The sequence below is a fragment of the Microtus ochrogaster genome, chromosome 21, assembly GCF_000317375.1.
Source record: "Microtus ochrogaster isolate Prairie Vole_2 chromosome 21, MicOch1.0, whole genome shotgun sequence".
NCBI classification, from domain to species: domain Eukaryota; kingdom Metazoa; phylum Chordata; class Mammalia; order Rodentia; family Cricetidae; genus Microtus; species Microtus ochrogaster.
This window is the reverse complement of record NC_022022.1, coordinates 47,225,410-47,251,326: the sequence shown is the minus strand read 5'-3', so window position 1 is coordinate 47,251,326 and position 25,917 is coordinate 47,225,410. Positions and strand designations below refer to the sequence as shown.

General features: G+C 49.1%; 3 protein-coding genes across 5 annotated transcripts in view; 2 read left to right on the top strand and 1 right to left on the bottom strand.

Moving 5' to 3' along the window:
* Zzz3 (zinc finger ZZ-type containing 3) overlaps positions 1-9,588 on the top strand; it is a 65,517-nt gene extending 55,929 nt beyond the window's left edge. For all 3 annotated transcript variants that reach the window (XM_005357476.3, XM_005357475.3, XM_013350097.2), the window contains 2 exons: positions 4,613-4,713; positions 4,977-9,588. In XM_005357476.3, coding sequence (XP_005357533.1) covers positions 4,613-4,713; positions 4,977-5,121 — 246 coding nt within the window. In that variant the 3' untranslated portion in view covers positions 5,122-9,588. The remainder of the gene's footprint in view (positions 1-4,612; positions 4,714-4,976) is intronic.
* LOC113457223 (TBC1 domain family member 9B-like) lies at positions 73-2,960 on the top strand. The gene is made up of 3 exons (XM_026784034.1): positions 73-389; positions 752-858; positions 1,668-2,960. The coding sequence occupies exons 1-3, from the start codon at positions 227-229 to the stop codon at positions 2,352-2,354; spliced, it is 957 nt and encodes a 318-aa protein (XP_026639835.1). The 5' UTR covers positions 73-226; the 3' UTR covers positions 2,355-2,960.
* Positions 9,587-25,917, bottom strand: part of Ak5 (adenylate kinase 5) — a 170,313-nt gene continuing 153,982 nt past the window's right edge. The window contains exons 13-14 of the mRNA XM_005357474.2: positions 20,386-20,577; positions 9,587-10,699 (exon numbers count right to left, since the gene is read on the bottom strand). Coding sequence (XP_005357531.1) covers positions 10,631-10,699; positions 20,386-20,577 — 261 coding nt within the window. The 3' untranslated portion in view covers positions 9,587-10,630. The remainder of the gene's footprint in view (positions 10,700-20,385; positions 20,578-25,917) is intronic.

Genomic DNA, 25,917 nt, shown 5'->3' with positions numbered 1-25,917 from the left:
AGCCCAGGGCCTGTAGCTTTTGTGTGTGGTGCTGGGAACGGAGCCCAGGGCCTATAGCTTTTGTGTGTGGTGCTGGGAACGGAGCCCAGGGCCTGCAGCTTGCTGAGCATAGACGCTGGGCTAAGTCTCCAGCAGTTAGTGTCCCCTAACTGGAACCGAGTGAAGACATGACCAGTTCTCCCTGTGGCAGTGTTTAAGCCTGGGACCAGCCAAGCAGGAGGGCAGCATGGAGCCCTGTAGGGGCTGGTCTGCAGAACCACAGCTGCGACCTGTAAAGACCTCGTGGTCTGTAGTCAAAAGATGTTCTCTGTTCCTTTTCTGGCATGTAGAAGCACCAGCACAGGAGCAGCAGGAAGGAAGTGGGAATGAGGACGCCCAGGAAAGAAGAGGTACAGACCATTCTGGCAATCCCTTGCTTGTCATATCCCTCCCCAGGCACTGCGGGGTGACAAAGGGCCAATGGCTCAGTACCTAGCTCAGCTCACCTACTGCTGTGGGGCAGTCTCTCTCCAGCCTTGGGGAGGACAGGTTTGAGGTCCTCATCAAGTAGGGCCAACCTACTTCCACTAACTTAAGAGAGACCTGTGAGTATTTGGGGGTGTTTTAACCATTCCCTAAATGCCAGAGCATTTTGTAATAAGACCCAAGTAACTTGAGGTCAGAGAGCAGCCCACAGTCTGCTTTCTCTATTGGACAGATGGAGATTAATATCTATCTATCTATCTCTCTCCCTCTCCCCCCCCCCTCGCAGAGGAGAAAGGCACCAGCCCTCCCGACTACCGACACTACCTTCGATTATGGGCTAAGGAGAAAGAGGCCCAGAAGGAAACCATTAAGGACCTTCCCAAGATGAACCAGGTAGACTCCTTTAGGATCTAAAGCACATGTTTCTAGAGAATTCTGTCTGCTTGGGGCTTGGATAGCTTCATGCTCCTTGTGCACCAGCAGACTCCTGTGGGTGGGAATTCGCTTCCCTCTCTCTAGATCCTCTTAGTCCTGATGGCCATTAGTGATGGTTCCAGATAGGTAAAAAGTGACTTTCTGGACAGGACGGTATTTCCATGGTAACCACCTGCTTAGGTTGAATCAGTATCCATAAACCACAAAAGTACTGAGGAAAGTTAGTTTCCAGTAGGCAGGGACTCGACACACACCCTTGAGAAGAACACTCTGGCGGGCCCAGCCCAGCCCATGATGTTTTCACAGACACCCAACCAACGATCCACTTGGACTTCACCCTGTGCCCTTTAGGGGAGGTCCTGCATTCCAAGCACTTTTACACACAGGCATTAAGAATGAACCCGTGCCTGGATGACGGTGACACACACCTCTAATCCCAGCACTCAGGTGGCAGAGATGGGCGGATCTCTGTGTGTTCAAGGCCAGCCTGGTCTACAAAATGAGTTCCAAGACAGCTAGAGCTGTTAACACAGAGAAACCCTGTCTTGAAAAAAAAAGGGGGGAGGATGGGTGTGCTGTGAAGAAAGGCCTTGAAAGGACTCTGTGGCGTTGGTGAAGCCCTCCCCTTTCCTAACCCAGGTAAGGCATGGGTTTGTGCCATCAGAATCCCAGCACCAGGTAGAGTGGCCTGTATCTCCAGTTGGTTTAGAAGAGCACAGGTACCCATCTCTAACCACCTCTGTTTTCTTTCTGGCCTTCTTCCGAAGGAGCAATTTATAGAGCTGTGTAAGACACTTTACAACATGTTTAGCGAAGACCCCATGGAGCAGGACTTGTATCACGCCATTGCCACCGTTGCCAGCCTTCTCCTCCGCATTGGCGAGGTGGGGAAGAAATTTTCGGCCCGGACAGCCAAGAAGCCCAGGGACGGTGCTCACAGTGGGGACCACAACAGTGCCACAGAGGAGGATGAGCCACCCAGAGCCAAACCTCATCAGGACCCAACACAGGAATGCCATCCACCAGCAGCAGGGGACACTCATCTGGGGAAAGCTCTGCACGACAGTCATGTGATAGCGGAGGGTGGCAGTGGCGAGGGGCAGGGCTCTCCTTCCCTACTTTTGTCTGATGACGAAACCAAAGACGACATGTCCATGTCCTCCTACTCAGTCGTCAGCACAGGCTCCCTGCAGTGTGAGGACCTCACAGATGACACCGTGCTGGTGGGAGGGGAAGCCTGCAGCCCCACCGCCACCTCACGTATCGGGGGCACTGTGGACACGGACTGGTGTATTTCCTTCGAGCAGATCCTGGCCTCCATCCTAACAGAGTCTGTGCTGGTGAACTTCTTTGAGAAGAGGGTGGACATCAGACTCAAGATCAAGGACCAAAAGAAGGTGGAGAGGCAGTTCAGCACCTCCAGTGACCACGAGCCCCTTGGGGTCTCAGGCTGAGCTGTGGAACGGAAGCTGGTCTCTGTCTCCCCCCTTTATCTCTGTCTGTTTCCTCCTTGAAGACACACCTGCTCTTGAAGCAGAGTGTCACAGAAGCAAAGGTCAGGTCAATGCAGACTCAGTTGCCTTACAAGGATCCCCTGGGCCAGGGCACCTCCTTCCTCCCTGTGGCTGGGAGCCTGGAGAACCTGCCTTGAGCCTGCCGTTCCATAGCATTAGAGGCCTTTGGATCTGCCCCTGCCTGTTTCTTGCCCCTGCAAACCCATGCTATGCACACACTACACCAGTTGTTCCATTTATGGAAAGATCTACAGCCATGTGGCCTGGCTACCAGTTGTCACTTGGTCATGTGCTTGGGCTCCAAAAGTTGGAACTTCTAGGCACCCTCTGAAGTTGGTCAGCCTGAGCTGTGGTCTTGGCACTGAGGAACTCGGTGCCTGTTGTACTGGCAGAAGCCTTGCATTGTACTCCTAATTATGAGGTTTCCATTCCTCCATGTCATTAACTTATGACATCCCTCAGGTCCTCCTCTATTCCCTCGCCCTCATCTTAGTTGGCTAAAACTCACACTGTGCTCAATGCCTTAATAAATCCCTAAAAGAAAGAGAAAGAACGCTGTGTGCGGTGCCTTCGTGTGGCCCTGAACCACACCACCCCAGCCTTACTTCTCCCCAAGTAAGGTGTGTGGCCCGCAAGCATTTGGGCATTCAGGGTACCTGGCTGCCATAGTAAGTGGGGGAATTGCAAGACCCTCCATGGTGTATGGTAATGGTGGTCACAGGTCTTAGGCTCAGTGTCCAAAGGTGTGTGCAGTGTAATAGATGTATCCTCAGGCCTGGACCACTCCAAGTTGTCAGCCCTCGGATTCACAGCCACACGTGGCTAAAGGGGAACCTACTGGGTTGAGCCAGAGTAGGACTCAGCTATGAGGCACCATGGCTCTGTTCCGGGAGCAGAAGCAGATCATAAGTATCCATTGCCCATAAGCTGCTCTTGCTTCTATAATAAATGAATCTTGGGGTTTTTAAAAGATGCGGTAGTGCCAGATGTGGTGGCACATCTGTAGTCCTGCACTTGAGAATGTGGCAAAACGATTGCTTCACTTGAGGCCAGCCTGGGCTACATGTTGAGATCTGCCTCAAAGAGCCAAAATAAATAAGATGGCATTAGGTATTATTTACAATAATACCATAAAATTCAGTTAATCCCAACACCCATGTAAAAGCTGGGCATTGTTATGCCCACCTGTGCCCCAGTACTGGTGCTCAGACAAATAGCCAGCTTCAGGTTCAGTAAGAGCCTCTGTCTCAAGGAAGTCATGCAAAATAATGAAGCAGGACCGCCTTTACCCATACCATTACACACATAAGAAATAAAGATGTTTAAATTTGTTTAAAAAAAAAAGTGACTGCACTTAGTGAGCTTGGGGCGAGTTCAGCAAGATAACAATGCAGGGTTGCTGTTGGTCACACACAGGACAGTGTTGATGTGTGGGGTGACTGCTGGGCCCGTGGAGTACCCTTTCCTCTCGACCTGCCAGTCACCTCACTCACCCTTAAGGGGTTTTCCTAACTAGCTTCTAGATTTTGAGAGGAAATGAGATTTACTCTGTCTTAGTTTGTTCTATTGCTGTGAAGAGACACCGTGACCAAGGAAACTCTCATAAAGGGACACACTTAACTGGGGGCTGCTTAGTTTGAGAGGATGGGTCCAGGGCTGTCGTGGGAAGCAGACAGATGCTAGAGCAGCAGCTGCGAGCCTTACATCCCAACCCGCAGGCAGTGAACAGAAAGACGAAGGCAGACTTGGGTTTTGAAACTCAAAGCCCACCTCCTAATTGTTTCCAAAGAGTTCTACCAACTGGGAGCTAAGCACTCAAACACGAGCCTGTGGGGCCAGTTTCATCCAAATATGACATGGGGGCAGGCTGAGGGGTCTTGTGCATTACCTATGGTGTTCAGGCTGGTGACTGTCCACCGAGGAGTTTGACTCTCTGGGTGTCTGCCACTACACGCCTGGACAACTATAGGTCTGGTATGAGCAAGTCAGGTGTCCACATTCACACTGGTGAATCGTTGGCAGAATGCCCGAGTTTGAGGTGACTGACTTGAAAACTTCTTGGGTAAATACAGAGGTTGTTTCTCATCCACCAGTAGTCTCCTTCACTGGGAATTCTGTCTACGCTAGTGTGTTGTATTTCTCTACAGCAGGGGAAGGATCTGTCTGTCGTGTCATGTGCCTTTCTGTGTCTGTTGCAGTGTGATAACTGTGGTGCAGAACCTATCCAGGGTGTCCGGTGGCACTGCCAGGATTGTCCTCCAGAAATGTCTCTGGATTTCTGTGACTCTTGTTCAGACTGGTAAGTGCTTTCTTTGTTTGGGAGACAGGAACCTCAAACAGTGAACTTTATCCCAAACTTCTTGTATAACAATAATTTTATGCATTAGATTTTATTCTAAGCAACTAAAATTTTCCTTAAATCACATCACACATCAGCTCTCAAGCAGTTTCCTATTAAGGCTTTCCAAGGGATCAGTTTAACTGAGAAGATTCTGTGGTGGGTAGATGGACATACGTCTGGAGTCATGTGATGATGAGTCTGTCTCTGTTTTCTCCTTGCAGCCCACATGAAACAGATATTCACAAGGACGATCACCAGTTAGAGCCTGTGTATAAGTCAGAGACGTTCTTAGACAGAGACTACTGTGTGTCCCAGGGCACTAGTTATAGTTATCTTGACCCCAACTACTTCCCAGCCAACAGATGACATGGAAGAGAGTGTCGGCTCTAGTTCTCGTCAGCACACAGCAATGGTGTCATTGTTGAAGGTGTGCGCAGTTTGGACACTCACAGCATGAGAGCTCCCCGAGTGTTCTCGTCAAGTACAGCTCTGCACCGTGTGGCTGTAGATCAGCAGCTGAACATTCCTGGTGAGATTCCACCACCACCATAAAGCGTTGTAGGTGGTGATCTGAGATGGGCGAGATGGAAACGAGAGCACGCGTTAACGCGAGAGTAAATCCCAAAGGTTTCAGAGACCTCGGTCATAAGTATGGTGATGGAAGACAAGGTATTTATATTAAATCAGTTTAGTGGCTTTCAGTTTTGTGAAAATAGTTTTCAGCGCAGAAACTGACTCATAGATGAAGTTCTAACCCATGCTGGTGTTTGCTTCTAGGATGTGTACTCTAAAAGAGCTCTGTCCGGTGGTCACTGATGGCCTGTAGTAGACTGGACCTGCGTGACGGTTTGATTCCTAACTTTTAATCACGATGAACTGTCCTTACCAAGAGCAAAGCATGAGGTGGCTGTGCTCTGCTCCCGTAACCAGCTCACGGGTGTGACTGTCGTACAGTTGTCACGCAGATATATTTTAAAGTCCTGTTATAAAGATGATCATGTGATGTGTACAGACTGTGGTGAAGAGTGCCCGTGGTAGACTGTGTAAAGTCCGAGTCACAGCGTTAATCCCTTGAGATACACAGCCTTCTGCCTCTGTATTCGGAGTTGTCCGTACAACTCGTCAAAGAAAACTGCCTAATATAAAAATCATATATATGGTGATCATTTTTCCCTCTTTTGTAGTCTGCACAAGATCCATAAAAGATTGTATTTTTATTACTATTTAATGAGTGATTAAATGTAGTCTGCACAGTGAGCAAGCGTTCACAAGCATTCTTTTATACTGCTGGATTTCGTTGTGCATCATTTAAAACATTTTGTACGTTTCTTATCTGTCCGCAGTATGTTCTTGAAATGTTCACTTGTCGGGATAACTGTGAGAAATAAACTATGTGGATATGTTGTTTATATTATAGAACGCTCGTCGTGGCTTCCTTTCAGCAAGTGTTAGCTAGAATTCATCACTTGAAAGCCTGTCCGTCTGTGTGCGCTTTCTCTTCTCTACAGAGGGTGAAGAATGTGAGCTTGCATCCTGCTGGGAGTGCTAGTGTCTGTCCAGTGTGCTGCACACTGCACGGCAGTGCGCTCACCAACGTCCACACGGGGTCTCGGGATGAGGCGGACAGTTCTTGCGAGTAGTTCTGTCCTGACAAAGTCAAGTCCCGTGTATAGAAACAGGTTATTTCCAACAGTTATCAATCAGGAAAAGATAGTATGTTCTATGGTGGATTAAGTATTATACTAGTCTTGTTTTTAACCTTGTTTGTTTTTCCTGTTTTTAAGTTCAGGGAACATTATTTACTAATTCTTTTCAATACTTAGCACTAAAGTATTAAAATCTACCCTGAATTTTTTAAGTAAGAAAAATAGAATTTTAAATATGGAAATGAGAATTTTAAATAATATATTGATAATGTACCACTGGTCATATTGATGCAGTCTATTGTTTTTATCTCTGGGACATTGGTGAAGGAGAGACAGCTGGACTAGGTGTCTGTATACTAAATGCTCAGTTCCCAGCCAGAGGGCTGCCTTCCGTCTGTAAATATGCAGGACAGGTACAGCTGTCTGTATAGAAATAGTACCAGATCGCTCTGGAGAGCAGTTTCCATCCATCCACAAATCCCATGAAGCTTGAAATACACCTTGGAAGGGGTATGAGTGATGCAGCTGTAGTGACATCAAGAGTGGACACTTGAACACCTTTCTCAAAGGCCAAGGTTTTAGGCGGAGGTCGTGATGTGGGTTTTTCATGTTGAACAGAAGATGGATTTATTTTCGATTTTTCAGCTCTAAGCACATCATCCCTATGACTTGGTGGGAATGTTTTCTTGTAATTTTATTGAAGGATTGCAGAGTGGGTGGTGCTCTTCTTTGTGTGTGGACCTTTCATCTGTCTGCAAGGAATACTGGCTGCTGACTGCTGTACTTGAGAAGCAGTGTTGTGAAGTGTCTTAGTAGGTCAGATTTGTGTCATGGCATGTGATGCTCAAGGTGTTTGCTTCCAATAACACACCAAAGCTTTTGTTGGGGAGAGGCACCAATAGCAAATGCCTGGACAGTCCTTACAGAGCACAAAGCAAGCATGTGGCAGGCAGCTTACTGGGTTCTCAAGCCAATGAGGCAGCTTCATTTATTGCCCTGTTTTCATGGGAGACCTAGCCAGAAAGAAACGTATGCCTCGAGGCATATTGTTAGTGTAGTGATGAGACCTGCCTTTAAGATTTGTCTGCATTAGGCTTGGTTTCCTAAGCAGGAACAACCCCCACTGTCAGGTACTCTGTGTACTCGGTGTGGTTTTGATACCTTTGTTTCTTGTGCATTGCTAAAGTACAAACCTGGGCCCGTGGCCACATTCGTGACACAGGAGAGAGATCTGTGAGTGGCTGGAGGTGACTCGGGGGAGCACACACACGTACGTGCGTCTCATTGCCCCCACCTGACCCATGTGTCCTTTGGCTCCTCTCTCCCTCCTTCCACTTAGACCCCAGGACACAGCTGACTGAGGTATGAGAACAGTATTTAAAGGGTGACAAAGTGACCTCCTGCTGTACTAGACAAGCCTTGTGTTGTGACATTTCCCTTATGGCCATGTGAGATGATGAATGAACTTTCTGACTGTGGACAGCACTTTTAAAGCCATGGTTCTGGGTGCCCTGGAGGAAGCGAGCGTCTCCAGGCATTCATTGCCCTTTTTAAGCCTATACAGTTCTGGTTTTCAGTGGCAGAGTTAGTAACTGCTATTCATGTGATCCCAGAGGAAGCCAAAACCCACTGCTTTGCTTACAGGGAGTATGCATCTGTTAAATGGAGTGATTTCTGAGAGTTGTATCACATTGAGCTTCTTGAGAACACAGTCCATGTCTGTGTCTCTAGGCTCTGACCGTTTAGCAGATTCTCTACAGTAATTGTTGTTTATATGACCCATTGTTTTGCTAAGTTAAACTTTTTTTTCTTTAGAGGTAGTGGGGCCCAGTACATGAGGTGCCAGTAACTCTAAGGAGGTCCCTTGACATGCCCTAGAGAACAGCTTCTACATCCAACTTAACCAGTCAGATCATCCATGGGTGTGGCTCCGTCATGCTCGCTGGGACGTTTTGGGTTCTAACACAGCTGGGAAAGTGAAGTACCTTTGATTGAGTTCTAGGAACTCTTTACTGATTTGCACTAACTGCATGTAATGGGGAAATGAAAGGCACTGAAACTTGTAACATGCTATTTCTCAGTAGTAACAGATGTGCTGGGAACTGCGATAGAAAATCCAGGCCTCTGTGGAGCTTATAGACCAGCACAGAAGACAACAATGTGCAAATAAGCGTAAATAGCCCTTAGTTAAATAAAAGAAAAACAGCAGTGTGAAGAGCATTGTCCTTTTAGGTTGAGAAGCCCTCAGTGGCAAGGATAATTAGTTTGGAGTGTGGGAACTAGCTGTTTGGATCAGCTGTAGGAAAAGGCAGGAGGATGCCAGTGGTCAGGGCCAGAGCCAGCCAAGAACTTGGTTTGCTTGGGCAGCTTTGAAGGTAGGCGCTGTGGCTTGAGCAGATGTGTGAGAGGGAGGGAGGACACAGAGCAGTTCGGGTGTGGCCTTGAGTATAGGTCATAGCCAGGGAGTTGACATTTGTGTTGTGATGTTGTCCACATACATGTACAACCTTGCTGTGAAGAAATAGTGATGCTGCTGGGAGCCACTCTCAAGAGCAATGTATGTTTTTGCTGTTCTTTGGCAGACTGATTTGCATTCCCAGGTACTGATTTCTTTCTGTTGAAGTTTTCCAAAGTAGCTGCCACCTGATGGAACCTCGGGCTGGTCTCCCTGTCTGTCTGCGTTCCCATTTCCTCATCCAGAGCTGTGGGTGTGGTGTTTGCCAGTGTGTGTTTTGTGTTTGGAGACTGTTTGTCCCTTGAGTTGCTTGTTTAAGCTTTGATCCTGTAGCAGCACTTGGCATCTTTGCTCAGATATCCATGTTCCCCTGTCGGGAGTGTGACAGCCTGGGGTAGTATAAGAATTCACAGTGTGGATCTGGGAACATGATGCACCCTTGCTGGTAATAGAGACCTGATTGTAACCAAAGAAACTTACTTTCTTGTCCAGCACACACTGGCGTTCCTGTTTAGGAGCCAGTGCTAGGGAAAAAGAAATAGGAAAATGACCATGTTTCATGAATACATTCACAATTTCTCTGTAATAGCTCAGATCTGGTCTGTGGCCAAAGTTCAAACCATATAAGTGGATCATAATTTTAAACTATTACTGTGTTTGCTTCTGTTTGGAATGAAAGCTGTCAAAGGCTTTCTAGAATGATGTGCGTTACAAATAAATAGAAAAAGAGTTTTGCTGGTTTCCATTTATTTCATTTGTACATAACTGTTTTGAGGGAAAAAAATGATTTTAAAAATACAGTTCTGTCCTGAAAACATATCTGTATTTGCACACTCGTTGAGGAGAAGAATCATGCAAACCGAACTGTGTGTTGTGTGGTGATTGAGTGCAAGATGCAGGTGTTTCAGAAGACAGAAGCAGCCCCAGTTGAACAGCTCTGCACAGAAGACCCACGCCTCACTGGTGTGGCGCAGGTATTTACTCACGGAACATACACAAGAGCCACAAGACACCCACGCACTAGCCTGTCCCCCGGCGTCACGTAGGATACTGTTCCTTTCTTCTTACTTGGGCAGTATGTCAGGAAGTAATCATCTCGTATCAGAACTGCAAGATGGTTTTGTCCAGTGAGTGAAGTAATCATCTCTCCTACTTTAAAATTACTTCCGGTCTCTGACACTGAGACGTACCACACCACACAGAGAGTAGCTTGTACAGCTGCTCATATTCCATGTAGCTGGGCTCTCAAAAATGGATAGTACTGACTATCCAAAAAGGCTCCCTTAGAGAAGCTGGGCAATGCCTTATTTTGAAACATTTCTGTCAAGTACTGCTGGCTTGGTGCCTCTCTGTTCCACAGGGCAGTTAAAGTTCCCACCAGAGCCAGTGCAGGATGATGTGTCCAGGCTTGCCCCATGCTAAGGAAGTACCCACTTCAGGGAGGAAACAAAGGGGTGAGAAGGAAGCTGTGATGGAGAATTAGGGACGCGGTCTCCCTGTGGGACTGGGCAGCACAGGCGGATCCCACACTGCTCTTCCTGACTTTGCTCTGTAGTACAGCCCGGTGACAGAAAAACGTGTATCAGAGAGGACAGCTGTCTACAGGAGGGAAAGTGAGCAGTCCTAAAGATACCATGCATGGCTTCCAGGTATCTCTTACGTGAGTTGGGCAGCCTGCTAGGATGGGGGGGGGACACAGGGAAATGTGTTAATTAGGGGACGGATTTCATGTTCTTCTGTCTCTGCTTTCCTTAACAGTTGTGCATTTTCTCCTTCAGAGAACAGAGTCAATAGCTGCGCAGAGCTGAAGAAAAACTTGATCTGGTGTTCCCTCTGCGTTTACCTGTATTTGAAAGGAAGGGAGAGTTACTAGCCTTCTGGCCTGCTTATAAATGGCATTTTTCTAAGATAATGAAACAAGATTACCTGCTTCTGCTCAGCAAACTTAAAACATGGTGTCGTCCTGTTCACCCCTCCCCACCTGCACCCACAGAGGCTAGAGTGAAAAATGATGGCTTCAAAAGCAGGTCCCTCTGGAGCACTAAGAACGGAGAGGAGGGTAGGTCTCTGAGTCCAAGACCAAGCCTGGTCCACATAGCCAGTTCTAGGCCTGCCAAGGCTACATAGTGAGACCCAATAAGTAGAATTAACCTCTCTAGATTAACATGAAAGAGCATCACTACCCACTCATTTGCATGCCCTAAAGCCCAAGGCTGACACCACCAAATGCTGCCTGGGATGTGAAACAGCCAGAACTCTTGATGAGTGGAAAATGGCATGGGCACCTGTGAGACCCCAGCAGCTTTATTCCACACGGAACTTGGATACAACCAACCTGCCTGTGCGTGTTTACAACAGCTTCCTTGGTGATTGACAAAACTTGAAAGGTACCAAGATGTCTCTTAGCATTTACACAGGCAAGTAGTGGCCCTCAGACAGTGGAGGTCACTCAGCCTAATACGAATGAGCTTTCCATGCACTTGACTAAGTGGCAGAAGCCAGTGTCTACAAGGGGCACGGGCTGTATAGTCAGGCCATGGCAGTGCAGAGGGAGGTGAGGGTTAAGTGGGAGGATCTGAGTGTAGTTGCTTCACATTGTAGACTTGTCCAAACATACAGTGAACAACACGAAGGTGTTGATGTCAACCATTGCCTCTGGGTGACAAGCACGGGTTCATCTACTGTGACAAACGGATGGCTGTTGAGTGATGTTGATAGCTGAGGTGGCTGTATTTGAGGATGGGGTATCTGAGAACTCTTCAGTTTATCTGTCCTAAATGCTCTAAAGCAGAAAGTTCATGCAAACAGCAAACTGAGGGCCATGCTCGGAGTATTGTTAGAAATCAAGGGACACTTGGGTGTTGCCTTGAGAGAGCCCTTAGATCACGGTGGGAGTGTAGCCTGGACCAGAGGGCTCAGGAGCAGGGGTGTGGAGAAGAAGCAGAGACTAGGCCCACAATGTGCAGATCCTGGGGCAGAGTTGTTGAAGATAGGTGATTCACCTGTGTAGGGAGCCAGCAGCAGATGGAGCAGGAGGGGTGGAGCAGGAGGGGTGGTGTCCTGGACACCCAGCCAGCCGCTGCAGAGAATAAAGCTCCTCTTCAGAAGGCGGCCTGGCCCCAGAAGCTCTGCGGAGCCCAGAGAGATGCTGGTAGTAGCATGCCTTAGACCTCACAGGCTGTACTTGCTTAGGAGAGTTGATTGGGGACGGGGCGGGGGGGGGGGGAGCTTACCACTTAAAAAGAAACTGAGTTCCTGCACAGTTTCTAGTGAAACTGCATATACATAGGTCGGTAAGCAGACAGGTGACTGGAGCCATGGTCACCAGCAGTGTCCCGAGGGCTTGAAGCCATCAGCTGTGGAGGTTCATCCAAATGCTAACATGTGGGGAAAGTATTTGGAGGAGGCAGAGGCCTGGTGGCGGTAAGATCCCTGCAGGTGGTCTAAGAACTGGCTGCAGCACAGGGCCCAGTGAATGCCCAGGCTCTGTAGAGTATCCTGCCCCTTGCCAGAGGCTCCGCTCACAGTCGGCACGTTTTCAGATGATTTTACCATCTGCTAATTGTACTAAATAGTGGGTTTTACCATGATGTCTTCATAATTGCACACAGCATCCCTCAATCATAGGTAGCTCTCCAGTCTCATCCTGTCTCCCACTGCCTCTCTGTCTTCCCAAAAGGCCCCCTTTTTAATGGTTTATTTTTAGAATCTTGATTCTGCATACAAGAGAAAACATGCACTGTTTGCTTTTTCTGAGCATGTAGTTAACCTGCTCTCCACTTCTTACATTTCCCTGGATACAAGTGATGGTTTTCCTTTTATGCTTGGATAAGCTACATTTTCTTAACCAGTCTTTTGATTCCACACTTGAATATTGTGGAATATACAGCAATATACAGGAAACATGGATGCCCAGGAGACAATTTTCCTGAGAGCTCAGGGCTGTTTGAGGTAACTTAGAAGAACAATTTGTTTTTTTTTAATTCTTGTTACCTGCCCACAGTAGCTTCAATTTTGCAACCAGAAATCAATTTTTACATGTTTAAACACTCCCAAAATCTTATCTAGCAATATTTTTATGTATTTCATTTCTCTTTTCCACATTTTTTTTTTTGAGACAAAGTCTCATGTATTCCAGGCTGGCCCCAAATTCCTTTATGTAACAGAGGATCTTGCTTCCATGCCTCCAGCCCTGAAGTGCTGGAATAACGGAGATCCATATTAAGTTTATACACACATGACCAGAAACCAAGCTAAGTTATATTGATCTCTTCATAGGTGATCAAACCAGATATGGTTAGTTCTCCTGGAGAAGAATGGGACCCAAGGAGACAGTGGGGCGTTGGGGTGGGGCTTGTGAGTGTTTGCTGGCCTGTTTGGTGGTTATGGGAATGTTTGTTTTACTCTTCAAAGTGTACATATTTTAAAAGTCTGTTTAGGGCCCTCAGCTGAAGTGTTTTGTACCAGGGGTCATCACTCCTGTGCTTAGGTCCCTCACAGCACCTGGCTTCCTCTGTCCCAGTGCCAGCAGAGGACACTGAGGGACGAAGCCGCCAAGAGACAACAGTGCAGTTGTGCAGGGGCACGGCGCTCGTTGGCAGTGAAGTCCAGCAGGAGTTCACACTGGTAGGAGCCAGGCAAGGGGCTGAGGATTAGGTATGTCTCGCACAGTCCTGGGAGAGCAGAGACAAACTCTGAGAATGATAAAGGTGGCTAGTCATGCCGCGTGTGGAGTTGAAGTAATGAAGGAACAGTGACCTGAAGGACAGGTGACAAAGATGACGCATGTCGTCCAAGCCAAGGACCAGGCCACAAAACTAAAGTCTGATACTTGTCAACTACATCATTATTTATCAGATAGTTTGTTATTATTATTTGGTTTTTTGAGACAGTTTCTCTGTAGCTTTGGAGCGTGTCCTGGAACTCCCTCTGTGGACCAGGCTGGCCGTGAACTCAGAGATCCGGGTGTCTCTGTCTCCTGAGTACTGGGGTTAAAGGAGTACACCACCACTGCCCGGCAGTCAGCTATTTTTAAATGGCTGAATGGTTGGACATGGGTCAAGGAATGATGGTGGAATGGGAGGTGGAGAGTGAGCTACAAGGAAATGTAGAGACAAAGGTTCCTGAAGAACAGAGACGTAGGTGTAAAACTTTGCAAAGAACCTACAGCCGCTGAAGTAAAGCAGAGAGTCCTGCACTAGTAATGACAGTCCGTAACCATGGCCCCAAGCCTGCTGCTGTCCCTATCTCAGGGCTTCGACTGAGCTCTTGGGCGTGAACTAGAGCTGAGCTAACTGGGCTTTGCTTGGATGCTCTGTATTAGCCATGGCTGAGTTTTTTTGTTTTTTTTTTTTTTTTTTGAAACAGGGTCTCACTATGTCAACTTAGGCTGACACTATGTAGACCAGGCTGGCCTGTGTGACGGGATCAAAAGTGTTTGCCACCAGGCATCTGTCATGTACAGATGAGTATGGGGTACACACTACCCGTGTTCCTGCAGTAACCAAGTACTGGAATGCAGCTGTGCCCCACTATGCTGGGTTTGTTCAGGGCCGAGGAGATAGCTGTAGGGCCCCTGACAATGGATACAGCGTCAGCAAGTGGGAATTTACAGGCAAGAAGCAAAGTGGAGGCCAGTAAGGATATTACCAAGCGGCAGCAAACGCCAGCTAACCCCACCTAACGGTTCCTGCAGTAGACAAGCTGGGGGAAAGCCACCTGTGGTGCGCTGTGGTTATAATCTTAGCACTGGTGAGGTAGGGGCAGGAAGGTCAGGAGTTCAAGGCCAGTTTCCCATAGGATGTCACAGACAGGGACATACTCTAGGAGGTGATGGGCACGGGGTAGTGCTGATTTAGTGGTCTTTGCTAAAACTGATTTATATATGAAGCCTACAGATGGGCTTGGAATGTTCTAGAGCTTGACCAAAGTTTGAGCCAGAGAGAATCTTTATCATCCAGTTGTTCCTGAGGACGAGATTATCTCTCAGCACTGTTTTATCTCCGGAGTCTGACAGGTAGGCGCAACAGAACAGCTGGCCAAAAGCATGACTTGCTTGAGTGGCATGTTTCCCTCCTCCCACACAGGCTTCTGGATCTTCCTGGTGGGAGATCCTGGGCTTCAGTGGGGCTAAGAGATGCTCTCACGGGAGAAGGTGATCCCTTTCCACACAGAGAGCCATTGAGTGCCTGCTCTGAAGGACAGTGCTCGGGGATTCCTGGCCAATCAGACTTGAGCTGGGGGGTGAGAGGATGGGGGTGGGAGGCGGTGCTAGCTTCCATGTAGGGCCTTCATTTTGCCACATGGTTTAAATACAAGGATTTCTATCATCTATCCTCTGTCTGTCTGTCTGTCTATCTATCGAAACTCTTCCCCAGAGACTCATGCTGTGGTCTTTGCTTCTGCGAAGTCTGAATGTCAGAAAGTTTAAAAACTAGAGAAACAGGCTTTCCCAGTAGAAAGTAGCTTTTGGCTGTGTTGAGAGGGTAGCCCATTCACGGCTGGCCAGCCTCATTAGGCTAGTGAGACACCCTAAGTGCAGCCTCTGTTCCCTATTCGCAGGCGAGGGTGTCTCTGGTGAGGTAAGTGGATTGCCGCAGTGGAGCGACGGGGTTGGCCCAGAGCCTCTGCCCTCTCCACTTCTCCCCCGTCCTTCCCTCGCCTGTTCATCTCAGTTCCCGTAGGGTAACTTAGGTGAAATATAAGGGGCTCTTCTATTTCTGCACAGGAATGAGGCCGACCGACTTACATATGTAGAGCCACGTTTTGTGGGGTGCTTTGAGACAAGGAGTCACATAGCCCAAGTTGGCCTCGAACTTGCTACGCCTCTGAGGCTGGCCTTGAACCATACCTCCCTGAGTGCCCGGGCTTCAGAATGCTTAGTCAATTCTAAGGTCCGTTTTTGGTGCTTGCAGATTCAGCACATTTAAACAGTAAGCTAAGAAGATGCCTGAGTTCCTTGTCCTCTGAGAGCAGAAAAGGATTTATGGGATTAGCAGACATGAGACTGAAGCCTCCACCACATCGTGCATGGTCCCCATGACTGCAGCAACTCGCTGTTCTCAGTCAAAAGGAATTTCATGATCCACTTCACCCCAGACTCCAGTGCTGAGCCTGCAGTTAAACTGCCATGTCCTGGTGTGTAGCAGAACACTGGGTGAGCAGGTTCCTCTCAAACGACGGGTCTGCCTATAAGGCTCTGAAACTTGATAGCCCCGCGGCGAGGGATGTCCTGATCAGTATAGAAGACATTGGATTTTGTTGTTCGTTTGTTTTTAATCAGAGCTAGTGCTGGAAGTGAGGAGGGTGACCTTGGTGGCTGCCTGTTTTCTTTGTTCTTTCTCTTTGCTTCTGTCTGGGGATGTTATGTGTAATTGTGAAGCTGGTGGTTCCCTGATGTGGGCTTCAGGAACCAACCCAGTGTCAGAATGGACTAGAGTTAGTGTCTGCCCCATCACTTCCTATGCTGTCTGCTTAGCCCACTGCCTGTGACCACGCCCACCACCACGTCCAGGCCCTTCTGCGACCACGCCCACCACCATTCCCAGGCCATGTTCTGTGACCACGCCCACCACCACGCCCAGGCCATGTTCTGTAACCACACCCATCACCACGCCCAGGCCATGTTCTGTAACCACACCCATCACCACGCCCAGGCCATGTTCTGTAACCACACCCATCACCACGCCCAGGCCACCACCGTGTTGTAAGCAGTCCTGCTCTGGAGTGTTCACCCCATTGGGCCGTGGAACTCAGAAATGGGTTTGCTATATTTTTTAAAAATGAGCATGATTAAAACTGGAGGGGAAAACTTTTCTCCACCAAGAATCATAAACTAACAGGCTGGAAGAATTCCCACAGCTGCTGTCAGCACTTTATATCAGAAAGACCCGTAAGGAAGACGACTGGCCTGGGACTTTCCACCACCCAGACAAGTGCTTCGAGCAATTGGGTCAGTGTTGGCACTTTTCACAAGTGCTTCGTTTCCAGCTACTGACTTAGCAAATTCACCCTCTGTGGACTAGCTCTCCCCCACTTGGGCTAGCTTATCCATCTGTGGGGCTCTGCCCTGAGGCCTGCACATCCCAGGTAGAGCATGGTGATTGATGGCAGCTGCCTGCAGAACCCAGACGGAAGGGAGGAAGCTGTGGTGTGGTTCCCCCTTCGCATCCTAAGACAGGAAGCAGAAGCCATGCATCGTTCCCATGTCTCTCCTACGTCCTATGTATAGAGTGTGCTCTAAGAGCTGATCTGGCAGCCACTGTGTACACAGAGGACCTGGCAAGGCAGTGGAGCCAAGCCATGTCTCCCCTCTGTTCCCTGGTGTCCGTTTTCAATACTGAAAAAGTCGATGATAAATGTTACTTCTCTGGATCCAGATGCCACATCCCCAACACGGGGAAGCCTGAGAGAGGAGCCAGAGGCCTGGGAACCTGGTGCCTTGGAGAGTAAACACAGAATTGTAAGGACTGCACAGGTTTCTCTGAGAACCCTGTTAGTTCAGTGTCAACGAGCCATTCATCTGGGAGTCTGCAGGCTTAGATTCAGATAATTCAAGACAGAGAGGAAGAAACACAGAGGTGGGAGGGGGATTTCCTGACCCTGAAATGCGATAAGCTGAATTCTGTCTGGCCTTCCCCCGTCTCAGACTGAAGTGGAAGAAGTACCCTTCTACCTGGAGAATTCCTCGGCTGCTCCAGGCAGCACCAAGTGGGGAAGCTTCCTAGGGGCTTTAGCCTTACAAAGGTTCTTGCAGCCCTAAAGTTCTTTAAATTATTTTTATTCCTATGTATAGATGGTCGTATTGCCTCCATGTATATCTGTGCACCAAGTACATACAATGCCCTTGGGGGACAGAAGAGGGCGTGAGATTCCCTGGGGCTCTTTAAGAAATGGTTGTGTCATGGTGTGGGTGCTGGGACTTGAACCCAGGTCCTCTGGAAGAGCAGCAAGAGCTCTTAGGGGAGGCACTCGCTTCCACCTTCAGCCCTGAGTTTTACTCCTGTGCACTCACGTGATACCTTCATGTTTGTTTATTTTTACTAATTTTTCATCTTATTCATTGGTGGGTGCATGCACGCCAGTGTGCAGAGCAGAGGGGTTGTGTTGTGGGAATTTCCTTCCAGTGTGTGGGTCCTGGGACCTGAACTCAGGTCTTCAGGCTTGGTGGCAGACACCTTTGCCCATAGCTCATCAGCCTGTTTGTTTTTTAAAGGTGTAAATCTTTGTTGTTTGTTTAATGGCAACAAGTGGTTACAGGAAACACTTGAGAGTTTCAACATTCTGGATTGCGGAAGAGGCACTTTTTCAACCTTTCTTACTAAGGGCATAGGATTCTGAAAAGGGGGGAGCATAGATAGGTTTAGGACTTTAAGAATTTGCTCTTGGGGTGGAGAGATGGCCCAGCAGTTAAGACCACTGGCTGTTCTTCCAGAGGACCTGGGTTCGGTTCCCAGCACCCACATGGTAGCTCACAACTGTTTGTAACTCCAGTTCCAGGGAATCTGACACCTTCACACCCATGCACATAATAAAGTTAAATTTTAAAAAATCGCTCTCAATAGTTTTACCCCAGGAATTGATAATGTTAGCCTCAGAGAGCAGTTTGCTAGGAGCTGACTGATACCTGCCATCCTGGGGACTGTACCCTCGTGCCCTGCCCATGTTTCCTCGGCCCCCAGTAGCTGCCCTGCTCTCTACCTTCTGTGCTCTTCTCTGGAGGACAGGGGAGCTAACTGCAGAAGGAAGCCCCACAGTGGCTCCGTTTTGATAGATTCTCCCACGCCCCTCCTCCCATTTCTGCACCTCTCTCGACCCTTAATGTCACCCACAAGTGAGTGACCCGCCCTCCTGACCTTGTGGCCTCTCCTTTGGCTCTACGGTTCCTTTTCCTCTACTGACTTCTTGGTGATGTCCCTAGACCATGTTGCTTCGTCCTCGGGTTGCGTGTAACTCTGACCTTACACCCTGTGCTCTCTGCCTGTCCTACTAAAACCCTAAGCACTGTAGGTTCAAACTACATCAAACCACCAGACACAAGTTATAGAATCTGGGAAAGAACGGGGACTGGGGAGTGTGCCAAGTATGTGGTATTAATGGTGGCCATGTGGACTGCACTGTTGCATTGCATGACGTCATGTGCCAGCCTTCCCTCCCATCATAGCCCCATGTATGACGTCATGTGCCAGCTTCCTCCCCCCCCCAGCCCCGCCAACTGGCCTGGCCTCATGTGCTTCTTCTCCCCCAAGGTACAAAGGAGCCAAGTGCTAATCACGCCCTGTGTGAACTCCAGAACCCAAATGTGTCAAATCCAGGACCTGTTCCTGCCCTTGGGTCATCCTGTTCACCTGAGGTCTGGCACCACCTACAGTTAGTGCTAGAGCTCTCACCTAAGCTTGCCCCTCCCTTTTTCTTTTTACAGTACTGGAAATTGAATCCAGGCCTCATACCTGTTAGGTGAGTGCTCCTCAGGCCTCATACCTGTTATGTGAGTGCTCCCCAGGCTTCATGAGGTGTTTTTCAGGCCTCGTGTGTTAGGTGAGTGTTCCCCAGGTCTCATGGGTGTTAGATGAGTGCTCCTCAGGCCTCATGTGTTAGGTGAGTGCTCCTCAGGCCTCATGTGTGTTAGGTGAGTGCTCCTCAGGCCTAATACCTGTTAGGTGAGTGCTCCTCAGGCTTCATGAGTGTTAGGTGAGTGCTCCCCAGACTTCATGAGGTGAGTGTTTTTCAGGCCTCATGTGTGTTAGGTGAGTGCTTTTCAGGCCTATGTGTGTGAGTGCTCCTCAGGCCTCATGTGTGTTAGGTGGGTGCTCCCATGAGTGCTCCCCAGGCCTCGTGTGTTAGGTGAGTGCTCCTCAGGCTTCATGAGTGTTAGGTGAGTGCTCCCCAGACTTCATGAGGTGAGTGTTTTTCAGGCCTCATGTGTGTTAGGTGAGTGCTCCCCAGACTTCATGAGGTGAGTGTTTTTCAGGCCTCATGTGTGTTAGGTGAGTGTTCCCCAGGTCTCATGGGTGTTAGATGAGTGCTTTTCAGGCCTCGTGTGTTAGGTGAGATCTTCCTGTCTCAGCCTCGCCAGGGATCACAGGCTCATGCTTTAGGCCCCACACTTGCTGTCTGTCTTTTGGGAAAAGAAGTTTCAGCGACTACAGTGGCACCTGCTGCAGATTAGTGACCAACTTCTTATGCCATCTGACTTCAGATACTCTTTTTTTTTTTTTTAGGACAAGTTTTCCTTATATGACTCTGGCTAGTCTGGAATTTGCCTTGTTGACCAGGCTGGCCAGATTCACAGAGACCCACCTACCCCTGCCTCCTGGGTGGTGGGATTAAAACGGTGCACTGCCATGGTCAACGCCCTCTTCTGTTCATATATATTCACCTCCGATCAAGACAAAAGCAAGGGAAGAAAGCAATTCCTGTTTTGTTCTCACTCCTGCAGCTGCCTGCAACTTTCCCAGATCCGTAAGAAAGCGTGCCTCTCCTTTCTCTGAGAAGGAAAGAGCGTGCAGCCCATTTGAAGATGAGCCTCACCTTCCGTAGCTGTGTCTTTGTCTCGTAGTAGGCGATGACGGGGATGGATGCTCGGTGGTAGGCCTCCAGGCGCTTGGCAATGGTCCTGGCAGTGTCCTCCCCTCGCTGGCTGCTCTGGCTTCTCTGCAGGAGGCGGTTTGTCATGGTGTCCGCCGAGCAGTCCATGCAGATCACCAAGTGTGGCTCTCCAATCTGGGGCGAAGAAGCAGAGCAGGTCATCTGGGATTCTAGGGAAGGTCTGGGGGCCCTTCCATTCCTGGGGCTCTTGGTGCCTCAAGCGCCCAGCATCAACCATACTGCGGTAGAGATGGGACTGGATCTTGGGGCTTCTCACTTCCAGAGCAAACCTCGCTGCCTGCTGCCTCAGAGCTCTGTCCACGTAACCAGCAATTATAAATGTTACACGAAGGGGAAGGGGGTGTGTGCACGTGATCATGTGCATGACTGTGTACATGTATGTGTGTATGTGTGCAGCTGCATGTGTGATGTGTATGTGCATGCAAGTGTTTGCATGCAAAGGTCTCCCTGACCTGGTAATTCCTTCTTCATGCCACTAGGGTGCCTTATTCCAGCCACCAAGAATGACCTGTGCTGGGTGTGTGTTACCTGGAGACGAGAACACAGTGACTGAAAGCAGGGACAGACTGGAGTCAGGCTGTTAGGACCAGAGTCTGGTGTAGCAAGTTTCAAAGTGGACTTCATCCATCCCTGCCACCTTTCACCTAAAAGCTGCCCTTCCCCTGAGATACGGAGCCCAGCCTTCTGCGCCCATGAGTCTGTGCCCTGTGATTCTTGAACAGTGAAAGGGGGTAGGAAGGACGCTACCTACTTTTCGGGGTGAGGTAAGGGCATCCTAAACTGTTTCCACGCTTGAGGCCCCATTGTGCCTGAGTAATTTTTATACTACCCCTGTGGTACAAATACATAAAATAGCCATACAAATTAAACATTTGCTGATAATACATTACGAAGAAATTCTTAAACATTTGGTATAAACTGCACTGTCTGGTCATGTGTAATACTTAATATAGGGAAAACTAGCTACTTCCTATGATGTTCAACTACTCTGACATTGCCAAATAGTGAGGAAGTCTCGGTTAGCCACCAGGAGAGGTCACGTGAGTAGAAACTCTAGGCTAGTCAGCTGCTAACACATGCCCAGCTTTCCCCAGTAGCTGACTATTACAATCCCGGGGACCTCATGGGAGGATCCCTCCCCCAGCAGAGCCCAGCAAACTGCACAACTATGAGAGATGAAAACAAATTGTTTTTTAAACCACCTGACTGGATCATTTACTAGAAATCCCACCCGTCATCTCTGCATCTTGAACCCCATGAGGACGGCGAGGAGACCACAGGCTGGCTGGGAGGATTGAATGCAACGCTGCAGGGGCGCTGCAGGGCACGCAGCAGCAGAAGCTGCAAAGCGGTAGCTGCTCTGCTTCCTTCTGGGGTTGAGCTCCCACCTCAGTGTGCAGGGCTTACAGACTCTGCTTCCAGTCCCAAGTCTTACAAACGGAAGGAATGTCCCACAAATGGATGACGGTGACCCCCTGTGAGTCCAGCCTCCCCATCTCCCCATGAATCTCCTAAACTGTCCTGTTGCAAGCCTATTTCCACCTTGTGTGAAGGTCAGAGAGTTGGAGGTTGCTCAACATCATTGACAACAACCAGGGCTGCACATCCTGACCAGGATGTGGTGACGTGGTCCTTTTGACATTAAGATGGCTCATACAGGTAGACCCACTCCGCCCTGACAGATGGTCAGGATACACAAGCATACTTCTGCTCCTTCTGTAACTGGAGGTTTAACCTGGGGAGCGGCTGCCTTCAGGATACTTGGGAGACTTCACTGCCTAAACAACACAATGCTAATGACTTGATGTCTCAAAGTGTTGAAACAATGAACTGTTCGAGTTGTCCTTTGTATCATGTTAAAGATGCTTGTTGTCTTCCCCTTTTGGGTATAAAAGTGTAAGGAAAATGAAACATTATTAAAATTAAACAGTATTCACTGGAACTCCCCCTCCCGATACTATCCTATGTTTTCTGTGTTATTTTTATTCATGCCTTTACTATTTCCCTGATCCCCACGTCCCTACCCTGGCAAGAGGCATTTTTGTTGAAGCTGGTTCCTGACATTGTTGTCCCTGCTATCCCTGGGATGTACCAACTCTACGTTCCTATCCCTGATCCACAAAAGCCATTCCCATACCACCACCCTAGCAGCATGCCATGTTCAGGATGCAGGGGGCAGGAAGCCTTGCCACCCCTTTGAGGGGAGCACGGGGCATAAGGAACTGAGTGGAGGGATGAGCTAAAGTCTGACCTCTGGAATATAACTTAGCCTTGAACAGGTCATGCTTTTCTGAGGGGCGCTTGTGCCCAAAGGCTAGGGGAGGGTGAGGGAGCGGGAGAGAACCACCCTGGTTCACCAGCAGAGGGCGATCTTGGGAGGCACTGGTGGTTGAGTTAGCTCTCCCAGTGATCAGCTGCCAGGCTTGCAGGGGCCATTTTCCAGGTCACTCTTGGGATTCAGTCAGTCACAAGCAGGGGTTATTTGTATCTAATCTGGAAGCCAGCCATGAAAGGCCACCAGGACCAACTTAAGAGCAGGGAGAGACGTGGCTTCAACACCCACAACACGGATGGGATAGCCAGCACCAGCACACTGTTCCGGGCTTGTTAGGCACGCAGCCCTGGCGTAGACCTGACATTGAACCAGTGCCTGCCCGCGCGTTACCAGAATCCATGGTAACACGGATGGTACCATGGTAATGTGGTAACAAGCCTTGCAGCGGATTGTCTAGAGCTTCCTGCCAACTCGTTTCCTTGGACACCAACCGCAAGGCTTGAACTCGCTTTCCTGGATCCCGCACTGTTGCCATGAACACAGTTGGCACAGTAATTATGTCTGGAGTGACCCGAATCTCTTACGTACATTGTTTTCTCAATTTTTCTTTGAGAAAAATAGTTGAGAATTTTTGTACCTCTGGAAGAGTAGCAAACCCTCTTAACCTTTGTGCCATCATCTCTCCAGACCCCTGAACTTTTCTCTTTTAATATTTGAGGAAATTGTTTTTTTCATGGACCTCATATCAAGAGTCTTCCTGTGTGGGCAGTGTCTTCCTTCTATTTAAAGTTGAGGTGGGGGCTCACACTTCATGTGTGGTTTGTGCACACCTACTTAGTGGACACTGGGATCCATTGAAGTCATCCTCCTGGCACTATGTAAGGGCCTGACTCTCTAAAGAAATAGACATGTCACTTGAAGGTGGCTGGGTGGTGAGATGGGGCACCTCCAGCTAGCAAGGACAGATGAGCTGCTTCTAGCCACCTCTGAAGGCTGACTCAATGGGGTTCACAGTGGGAAGGAATTCCCATACTGAGCCTTGAGCCCACGCTGCCTGGGTTCTAGGCAGAGGAGGAGGAAATGAGGGACAGGAATATTGAAGGGTTGTGTGGAAAAGTTAGGGGAGTCTCAGTGCCTTGTCTGCACTCCTGTCCAGCAGCCAGGAATGATGAGCTGTAAGGAGGTCAACGTGGAAAGACATGGGAAGGCAACAAACCTCTGGGACTGGAACATACTGTTACCATCTATAAACATGTTGGGCTTTATCTATAGCAGTCTTGGGGTGCAGTTGGGCTGCTGGTTGGCTATGCCTGCATCTCCTCAGATCCCCACTGGTGCCTGGTGTGGCTTATAACTCCACGGGCATCCATTGTGGGATCTGCCATCAGCCCCGGCTCTAAGGAGTCCAAATGAAGAACTCAGGTTATAATTTTGTTGTTGCTTTTACCTAGAGAAGGGGTGAGTAAGAGGGCTGACATTTACAGTATGTCTCATCTCAGAGACCTTGGGGGTTTCAGAAGAGTATCCTATTACCTCTGAGCGCACCCTGAACGTGCAGGCAGGGCACGGCCTGTGCTGCCACTCTTCCTGCCTCAGCAAAGACAGCTGTGACATCGTCTGGTGTCACTCAGAGGCCAGCTGCAGTCACCTGCCCATACTTGTTTTTGCTGCTGTTCTTCTCATTTATTTATGGATGCTGCCACGAGGCCTTGCCACATGGACCCACAACCCCTGTCTACCTTTGCCAAGCGGATCATGAAGCTTTCCTTTGAATCTGTTTTTTTAAAAAGATGTATTTAAATTTCATTTTATGTAGTATGTGTATGTGTGTGCCTCTTTGCTTCTATGATGAGCGCCTTCTGCATGCCTGGTGCCCATGGAGGCCGGAGGGGGAGTTGGGTACCCTGTATCTGAGTTACTGGCAGTTGTGAGGCCCCACTTGGGGGCTGGGCACCAAGCTCAGGTCCTCTATAAAAGCAGCAAGTGTTCCCAACTAGTAAGCCATCTCTCTGGTCATATGGCTGTAAATTTAAGAGCTGAGATAGGCGTGGAGGGATCCTGAGGGAGGTTAGACCAGGCAGACGCAAGGGCAGGTGAATCTCCAGGTTTAGCCGCCTTTATCCATGCGGCAGTGTTAGAAGGGGTGGTCCTGGGTGCTCCCAAATCTTGGTCCTATCATTAGCTGTCACCAGCTGTGTGACCATGGGCAAGTTACGAAACCTCTCTGTGCTTGATCCATCCCCTTAGTGTGAGGCCTTTCTGCTCTCTACCTGAAAAGGTCTTTTCTTTTAAAAATATCAACTGAAAGGCTTCGAGGGAAATACTGCAGAATGCAGCAGTAGCCAATCCCCATGGCTTCCTCGTGGGTTCTGGCGTCAGTGCCACAAGTGTGCCCCCATTCGCCTGGAGTTGCAGGCAAGGTGTCCGTGTGTACCGCGGGGCTAGTGTTCCCTCATCGGGAGGACATAAGGCTGGGGGTGGCGTGGGGGAGGGGAGGGAGCGGCACACATCTGGATCCTGACCTCACAGCATCTCCTTCCCTCTCTTCTGTGTAAATACATCCCTGTTCCCCCAGGGGTGACTGCCTTTCCTTCTCAGGCTGCTTGGCTCAGGCAGAGTGCCACCTGCCCCCTACCGGCTCCCCTAGGCTGGGTCTATCAGAGTGCCACCTGCCCCCTACCAGCTCCCCTAGGCTGGGTCTATCAGAGTGCCACCTGCCCCCTACCGGCTCCCCTAGGCTGGGTCTATCAGAGTGCCACCTGCCCCCTACCGGCTCCCCTAGGCTGGATCTATCAGATACCCTTCCCTTGTCACAGCCATTCAGTGATGAAGGGTGAGAAGGAAACAGCCTTGGGTCTTTTGTGGGACATCCGCCCCCCCCCCCAAAACAGAGATAGGTTTCTGTGAGGCCACAGAAATGGGGACGATAAGCCAGGAATAGAAGAGACTGGGCCAACATGAAGACGGGAAAATCCAGACTGAACAGAAGGAGTCTGTGATGGTAGTTCTGCACCTACAGCACGTCTACAAGGGTAGTTCTGCACCTACAGCATATCTATGAGGGTAGTTCTGCACCTACAGCATGTCTACGAGGGTAGTTCTGCACCTACAGCACATCTACAAGGGTAGTTCTGCACCTACAGCACGTCTACGAGGGTAGTTCTGCACCTACAGCACGT